We start from the raw sequence: 9,981 nt of genomic DNA on the forward strand, positions 1-9,981 counted from the left end.
TCCAGTGATGTCAACCTAATAACAATAGTAGTATATGTGCCCTATGGCTGGTATGTTTTTGTGAACACAGGCCTATAGGCATGATGACAGACAGGTAAAATATGTACACTTCGCATTTCTGTGAATAAAGCTTGCCAACTAAACGATTTGCTATGACTGTACAGCATACACACTTAGATACAATTTACTGCTACATACGTAGACTAGAAACTGTTTTAGAGTACAGTTTCTTTACATATAGTAAGAGTTTTGACAAGATCTTGTCCTAATAACTCCCCTGTATTGTCATCACTGTGGTCAGATAACGCTGTAATATCTGAGCAGCTTCTCCAATGTCTACTGCCTAGACTGGTTGTACTTTTATAGATTGTCTCTTTGGGTTCTTGTTGAGTTTCAATTGTTGTACATGCTGGTTTAGGTGGTTGTACTTCTGGTACAGGCTGGGTATACTGTCCCAACACATTAGCACTGTGAATTGCCTCTGCCATATGTCTTTCATCAGACTTTATCATGGCTTGGATATTTTCTAGCACACTTTTGACTGCGGGTGACACTGTTCCATTAGATTGCTCGATGAACTTGGCAACCAACACCTTAGCATCTTTGAATGATTTGAAATCGGCAAGAGATTTAGGTCTAACTTTGGATTTAGTTTTTGTTTTCCTTCTCACAACGGGTTTGCTGACTGCTTCAGATAGTTTGCTAGATTTGTCATGAGTTATATACCTTCGTTTAATTTCTGATGGGTGTAATTCCTTCATCATTGTCTGTTTCTTGGCTACTAAGAGACCTTGTCTTTCCGAAGGTGTTGGCAGATTGTGCACTGACTTAATTTCTAGTGAGTTTGGTCTTGCTGGTTTCACCACACTGGGTTCCATGTTCTCTTCTTGTGGTTGTCTAAAGTCTAACATCTCCTTACTATTGGCAGTACTGGACAATGAATTCACAGAGGTACGACTCTTACTGGAAACAGAACATATGGATAGTCTTGCAGGGCTAGGTGTCTCCACGGATTTGAAACTGGAAATGGAGCAAAGTGATGCATGTGGTTTTGAACCTTGACTTGAAAGTGATCCGACTGAATTACTACTTCTCTGTCGTTTTGAATTTGTTGTTGAGGTTTTCTCACTTTGAGAGCCTTGGGTACTGGTACTGCTGCAAGACACAGACAAGTGTACACTCTCTTTCTCTGAGTTTCTACGCTCTCTCCGACGTAATGCATGCATTTCCCGACGCCTTTGTTTTTTAGTTCTAGGGTAACTTTTACACTGTTCTTCCAACACGTACTCCTCACAAGAATCGCTATCAGAAGACAGTGATGCTGCAGAAATACTTTGAAAGCTCCTCCTTGACGAAGGATGTCCACTTGCATTGACATTGTAAGTTTTGACAGTCACTGGTATGTGTGTATTTTTCATTGGCGAGTGTTCGTTATGAAGTTCAACTGTTGCCTGACATAGACCCATACATTCAATGCCTTTTTGGGGAGGTTCTTTAGTATCCTTGAGTACACTCTCACGTGAGGAAACATAGTTATCAATAGCAGTTTCCCCTATTGCACATGGTATAGTATTAACTTCTGCTATAACCTGATTTGACAGTACAGAACTTCCTGTTGAGTCTCTCGATTTTGAAATATCGGAAAACTTGCCACTTGCACGATCACCTGCAGTATTATGTAACATGTGAAAGTTATTATTTTCCATATCTGAGTGAGTGCTATGTCGATATTGTACTGGTGCTGAGGCTAAAATATGACGCACTGTTCTTATTTCCAGCTCGTACTTTCCATTGGGGTAAATTTTCTTCTTGGGTAAACTATCCGTCAATGATTGTTTTCTAGAGTTTCTGTCTGTGATACATGTATACTGCTGCATTGCTGGAGTGACAGAGATCCCTGAGTTAAGACTGTCCTGTGGAAAGTTCTCCATACTGGCAGGGTTCACATATATATGGCAATAATGGTCACTGGGAGTTATTGGTGATTGACAGCTTTCTAGTCCACTGGTTTCATTAGCACCGATCTGAAAATAGAACAATTAATCTAATTTAGAATGTGTGATTGTGTCACAAGGTGTAAAGCTGGTAAAAACTGAAATGAAATACACAATTAAATAATTTCATCATCATTATTATTATCCCCTAATTAAATGGCATAGGCAAAAGCTTCCTGTACCTGTGACAGTACCAATAACATGGTTTATAGCTAAATGCTACCAAGGGAATTCCTGAGTCTAACCCAAAATAATGTTTCTGTTTACAGTGCGATACATACTTGTATGTGATGCACTAGCCCTATAATCACATGTACCACATTGTACTGTAGGAGTCAAAACCACACCTAGGATTTGATGGGACATGACAGTTCATGATGGCAATACACACCCAGTGTCAATAGCCTTGTTAACATTTACCACATCCTACATAAGAAGTTTTAGAGTCAAACCACATTAAGGATAAGCTTAAAGTACCGAACACATTGTGCAACAATTCACATTCTGTATCAATATCATTATTCTGTGAATGTTTCAAAACCTATACTAAATGAAAGGAGAAAAGAAAGAAAAACAATTGTTATTCACAGGTACTGCATTGTACCTGAGGAAATCCTGGGTCAAACCATAACTAAAATCCATTGGTCTGTGATTCATCGATCACAAACCAGTTATCAGGTCACGTATTTATACGGATACAGAAAATAAGTGAAATTCAGCCATTGGGCTTAATTATGCTATTAAAGCAATTGGCAAGGAAGTTGAAGTAGGTTGTACAGTAGGTATACTTATATTGCCTGACATACACGTAAACACAAACCATAGCTACGATATAGAAATATGATATATGTGATGCACACTGGGATCTTGATGAATGTTAAAAGTACAGGATGTTTCAAATTGCTCTCACTGTTAAAAAAGTCAACCCGGGGACAAATATTCGTTGCAATGTTCAGAAGCAGACAAAGGTTCAAACTTTTAATCTGATCAAGATGTTACAATATACCAATATTAAAGAAAACCTTGTGGTGACAATTTTACGTATAATTCAAGACACATTTTCAGTCTCAATACTGTAAAATGATGTATTCCTATTTTGATTTATCACTTTTACTGTCACAGCAAATATAATATCTAGTGAACATATTTTTCACTATTTTGTAAACTTTGCCTATGGGCTGGTGGCTTATAAATGCAATAGTCATTATTATTATAATATTCAGTAAAAGCAGCAGATGTGATGTCAAAAACATTGTCAAGTTAATTTTCTGGGAAAATGCTGCCGTCCTGAGTTTTTTGGGTATTAAATGTAAATTGATACGTGCATTGTTTCCATATTTCTATGATGTATAAAATATTTTCTTTCATGAAAATTAAACTTCTTATTTTTTTCAGAGTGGGAAATCTAATAGGCCTCTACTCAGTTGGAAAGCGATGCACAAGTACTTGGTCATTTTCTATGGAACAGGTGCATATTCATGACCACTTGAATAGAACAGAGATTATTTACATCCACTGAAAATCACAAGCTTGCACAAATGTTTACTGAGTACTTTTCATAATAATATATGTATGCTCGCTTGTTCACATACACACACACACACACTCACACACACACACACACACACACACACACACACATCCTCCTACCCTCACTTGCTCACTTGCTCACTCACTCCTTCACTCCCTCACTCCCTCCCTCACTCACTCACTCACTCACATTCATTCTTGAAACTGCTGTGGTATGTTTTATCAGGACAAATATACACTCCACAAAATACAAATACAATCACAGTATTAATACATAAATACAGAGAGCTATAGGAAAAACATCGCTGTAAAGCACAGCCTCTTTTACAGTACCATCCAAGACACATCACCAAGAATGTACGATGAATAGGTCCTACACATTGTAATTGTTCAGTATTTTCTTCCGCAGATATCTGTATGGTTTTAAAATGCACTGCAGGCTTCACAACAATCCAAGAATACACCAAAAACAAAATAAAAGGTACTAACGTACATTGATGATCAGTTTGCAGACATCGCGTCCTCTAACACATCACATAGACTAAGTCTAGAATATGTTATATAGGCTGCCATGCCAACAGACACACAACATAAGCAGAACACTCTCTGAGTCAGTAATGATGTCCAACCTGTATAATTTGTCTTTAACATCTTGCCTACAAATCCATCTCTCATCTCACGGATTTGAGCTATAGTACTGCTGTCACATTGAAAGTATTGCATAATGTATAAAAGGGTCATGTTGTGACCACTGATTAAGTAAATCAATCTAGAGGATCAACATCAACATGACAGGTTGAGAAGGTAGGGTTGTATACTCATCCAAGAAATCAATAAACCTGTGCTATCGTGATGCAAGTATTAACACAGCATCAGATCAATCTCACTATAGTAGTAAATTTGTCAGTCCACTGATTGTGTATAGATATTCTCACTCTGTATAAATTCACTATTTATGATTTGAGAAGACATTTCTATCATACTGATACACTAACACTGTATACATAAATACATGTGATATTCAAAAAACATTGAAATAGAGATGTTGTAAGCATTGATTTTTGTTTTCCTCAAGTTTGGAATCTGTAAATATAATATAGACATAATTACCTATCTATATTCTATATATTGTGATATATTCTAACAGGGATGCAAATCAGACAAATTTTATTTTGTCAATTCCTGAACTATAAATATTGAAACTTTTCAGCATGTGCATAAACCTACTAGTAAATGAAAATGTTTTCATCACACACTACAACGTATACTGTAAAAATATTTGTATTATTTAAGAGTTACGAATGCAATTCAGGCACTTTAGTTTTTTATTCTGCATTATAAATTTGACAACATTGGATGTATCTACTAATGAATACATTAAATATTATGTTAATGAAGGTACAGAAAATGTTTTCATCATTTTTTTATGCTACACTGTAAATACAACTGATATTCAAACACTATAAATTATTAAGGATGCAATTGACTGAGGTAATTTTTTATTCTGCAAATCATAAATTTCGTAACTTTCAGCATTACTGTACATAAATCTAATATGATATAAATTGTATGATTGTAAATTACTTCATAGTCTGTCCATAACTCTAAATACACATAAATGATATCCTAACTACTACATGAAATTAATGTCAGTGATGGCTTGAAGTTGAATTATTTTTCACCTTTAACTTTCTCAAACATAATTTTTAGTAAGTTTTCAGGGGATACATAATTTATATCTAGAAATTTACAACCTAACTGTTTCCATGATTTGTTATACTCTTTGCCCACAGATATTATTCAACTAATAGGTACACATAAGGCAATTTTAATTTGTCAAATTTCTGGATCATAAATTTTGTAACTTCTCAGTATGTTAATAACTAAATTTTATTACTATAATTTTATGACTTGAGATATTTCAAAATAAAGAGGATTGTAATACATCATTGAAGTCATTTATCAACTTTATAATGTAAATTAATTTACTTTCATACATTTAGATTTGTATATTAAATCTACACTATTCATTTCATGACAAGATATTTGTAGAAAAAGTGTATATTAGAATTTTCGAACACATTTTTGAACAACACCATGTTGAATCCTTATCTTACACGATTCATAAACAGAAATTAATTTCATGACAAGATATTTGTAGACAAAGTGTATTTTTAGAATTTTTGAACACATTTTCGAACAATATTTTGAATCCTTATCTTATATTTTTTGTAAACTGTACAAGTGAGCATAAATTGGGGTACATGATTCATAAACAGAAAAAAATTCCAAAAAAATTTATCATGTCCTGAAATGGGAGGACACTGCACTCACTATGTACTTTGTAATGTATCCGGGTATAATTTAAAGTTGCAACATACACATAGACTATTTTGTGAACAAAGCACCACTGAAAGCTTAAATACACAAAATACGGTGATAATAAGACATACTTTAAAAAAAAAAATTGCTAAATAACCCAAGATTTCATCGAAGAAATGGCTCTGCTTAGTACATCACTACTCTGGTCTCTAAACTAATGTGTAAATCGTAACGATACCGTATAGGAAATAGACTAGGTGTAAATCATAATAATACCATATAGGAACTAGACTAGTAGTCGTACATCAACAACAGCTGTGGATTTGAATGATTTTATAAAATCTGAAAGTTTGACAAACATGATAGGTCTTACCCTTATTCTTCCTGGGCTTCCATTGTTGGCAATAATATCATAGACTTTTGTTATGGCTTTGATAAAAGTTACAATAACAACAATCTTGCTGTTGACCCAAAAAAACCAAGCATGCTATTCTTTCAAATCACAGATAAGACTAACTATTTCACATGTATACATTTAGTTGTGCATATCTTTCTTGATAGGCATTCAATACTTGAACACAAAGAAGTCTTTCAGCACCTATTTACATGTACAATGCTGCATGGAATAAATGCATTATAAGTAAACTAAATTACAGAGCAGTGCTGTCAGCTCCCTTAGTAGCAGTGTGATCTACCACTTGTCAATTTGATTGAATATAGCAACTCAAGGGAGAAGTCTACCCAGTGTGCTGCCATTACCATCTAAATTATAATCTGATAATATTAATTACATTGCTGTGTTTCTTTCCTATACTACTCACAGATAATACTACAGCCATTGTTATTTCATGTTAGCCTTTCACCCCTAATTTCAAATTGAGTTGATTGACCTGTCATAGAATACAATTGGATCATACCAAATATGATAGCAGTAAAGGGCTAGGTGCTTATACCTCAGGGAATTCATGCTACCTGAAATAGTAACTAAATACTTTAGAAGTGTTGTGAGGTCAAATCATCTTCTATTGCATGCACGTATTTGGTAGAAGTTGCCAGCTGCCTTTACTGTCAATGCAAGCACATGTGGATAACTCCTGTAGTCATGCAGTACTGTATGTTGTATTTGAATCAAGTACTTCATATATTTTTAAATATACATCTATACTACATTGCTGTGTTTCTTTCCTATACTACAAAGTATGATTTGAATTACATCATTTTTCTAAAATTTGATTCAATCATAACAAATCTCATTCATTCTTGACAATATTGTCCTTGAACTTTAAAAAATTGTACTTTTGTATCAGATTTTGAAGTCTAGTCCTTTGAAGATAAAAAACATTTGTTTTCAAAATCTCAAACATTGAAAATATGGAGCAGCCACTACTTGAGAACAATTTTCAAGACATTGATATGATATATTGTAAAATTTGAACAATTTTTCTCATGAAACATACTCATAGATAGAATTTATATCAAAGTACAAACATTAGAGTAAAAAGTAGTTTCAGACAATGTGAGTCATTTGGAACTCCCTGTTAGCAAGTGGTATGAGGAAAACCCTATCACTGACAGTGGTACTAATACTGCATGTAAAAAAATTTGCATCTTTCAAGGCAAACATGCATTGAAAAGTATAGTGGAAAGAAATCAATAAAAAGTCATTAGAAGTATAGCACTGTACAGACATTTTTTTTCTATTATGCATTCATCCTTGATAATATCTTTATAAATTTCCCATCCAATACTTACAATATACTAGGCTGTAAGAAACATAGTCTTGTTCAGATCTATTCTTACTCAAGACAGTACTAAACTGCCCAATATCAAAGTGAGTGATACCTTAATGTTGTATCTTACAGACTACTAATACATTTACCATTGCAAAGTATGACAGAAACATCATAGATATGTAAATAAGTATAGTTTTTATTAATTGGATGAATATTATACTCTGCGAATAAAACAATACTGTCAGTTTCTGATTATAGATTGGGCTTAATTACAGCTCTAATGTTTTGAGGCAAATGGCAAGCAAACGCTATGAATGCTAATTAGGATTTCTGGTAATTAAGATATACTTGGTAAATTTAACAAATTATTCATCAAGAAAAAGTTAATTGAGATGAGAAGTATTGTACTTGAGTATTCAAATACCATAAATTATGAAAGGTTTATGAGTTAGAAAATTTACAGGTTCTCAGTTATTATGGATTAATTAATTGCAAATTTACAGAAGTTATGATCATCTGAATTTTCTAGTGTAAAGTAGGCCTAATGAGAAGATGTACATATGTATGTGTGTATGTATGTATGTATGTATGTATGTATGTATGTATGTATGTATGTATGTATGTATGTATGTATGTATGTATGTATGTATGTATGTATGTATGTATGTATGTGTGTATGTATGTATGTGTGTGTATGTGTGTGTGTGTGTGTGTGTGTGTGTGTATGTACATATGTACACATGTATTTGTATGTATCACGTATGTATGTTCATATACGTATGTTGTGTTATGTGAATGTATATATACATGTATGTATATCAGTATGCATGCTACTATTATATGCAAGTATGTGTGTATTGGGACATATGAATGTGGACATGATATATTATAAGATATATTATATCATAAATGTGTGAGAAAGTCTATATGTACATAATATTTTACCAAAACTGTATGGTACATGTCCACAAGTTATATACATATATGAAATGTATATAAACTGTATACTATTGTATGATTTATGATTACATACACATACACAAACTATTATCAAATTATGTACTTATGACCACACTACTTGAAAGTAAAAATACATGTATCAATTATTGAAGGTAAAAATATAGTCGAGATACTCACTTCATCAAAGTACTGAGTACCACAATGAAAATGCAGTCAGTCTTCAAGTTGAAGTATGTAAAGTTTAAATACATAAAGTGAAAGCATTTATCCATGTAATATTACAAGTACATGTACAATATCCTCCCTACTTGAAACTGCTTCAGAAAAGAAATATGCAGTTGATCAGGTAAGAGCTGGCATGACAATTAAATAATTGCCTGCACCTTTCACTAATTGCTCTTTTACCTTCCGGTCACCTTGTATGCAGCTAAAGAGTGACAATCTTCCAGCAAATGGAGTTGGAAGTCAGCATATTGGAGATGGAATTACATGTAATTTATGTACAGTTCCGATTGGATGGTTATTGACATAATATTAATTCAAGAGGCATACTCATAAAGTGGAAGTACTGTATACCTTCTAATAACTGAGGAGTTCTACAAAATTAGCATGCCACTCACGATTGCAATAAATGAATACATATTACACTTATGACTTTTTATCAAATCATTTCTTATTGGTTTTTCACAATCTTTCTTTCAATTCTTGTAAATGTTATTTCAACGTGACCTGATATTAAGTGTCTCTGTACGACTATACAAGTAATAAAACTGATTAGTTATAATGGTTAAACCAATCTTCCAGATATTTGTGAGTTAAAATGTTAATGGAATACTGAACATGTATGTCACAAGGTTCTGTATTTTTTTTTAGCTTTAGGATCATATATTCCATTTTACAATGATACAAATGCAATTAGTACACAAACATATGTCCAAACTCAAGTAGATTTTAGTTTTGCAATAAAGTTGAGTGCCTCATAAAATATGAGTTGTAAATATGATTAACTTCATAATAATATACAAATATCCCTTGTACTGTCACAAATACTTGTACCAGTGTTATTTATGGTTGACTTGAAAATATGCTACATTTTATATATATATTTTTTATTTCATAACTTTCAGAGTTTTCATACCTATATGGAAATGAATATTAGCATCATAAACTAAAACATGTCATGCTAATTTATATGAATAATGTATGTATCACTATATATGTAATTTTTGAAAACTTTTCTCTTACATACCAGTCAGGAAATAAATCTGAGGTTTCTAAATTTGACAGGTGGGCATTTTGTGTTCGACTGGTGGGCATTTTGTGTTCAGGAACATGTAATTATTGGTTAAAAGGTAACACATGCCAATGTCTTGTATTCCAGTATGTAGGTTAACAACTCAGTGCTAATACACAACAAAATGTAGAACTTTTTGGAAAACTGG

At 33.0% G+C, this 9,981-nt stretch overlaps 1 protein-coding gene across 1 annotated transcript in view; it reads right to left on the reverse strand.

Moving 5' to 3' along the window:
- Window positions 1-215: 215 nt before the first annotated feature.
- LOC144447664 (uncharacterized) overlaps window positions 216-9,981 on the reverse strand; it is a 75,877-nt gene continuing 66,111 nt past the window's right edge. Inside the window, exon 5 of the mRNA XM_078137741.1 lies at window positions 216-2,024. Within this exon, the coding sequence (XP_077993867.1) occupies window positions 216-2,024 (1,809 nt within the window). The remainder of the gene's footprint in view (window positions 2,025-9,981) is intronic.

Source organism: Glandiceps talaboti, chromosome 16 (genome assembly GCF_964340395.1).
Source record: "Glandiceps talaboti chromosome 16, keGlaTala1.1, whole genome shotgun sequence".
Taxonomy (NCBI): domain Eukaryota; kingdom Metazoa; phylum Hemichordata; class Enteropneusta; family Spengelidae; genus Glandiceps; species Glandiceps talaboti.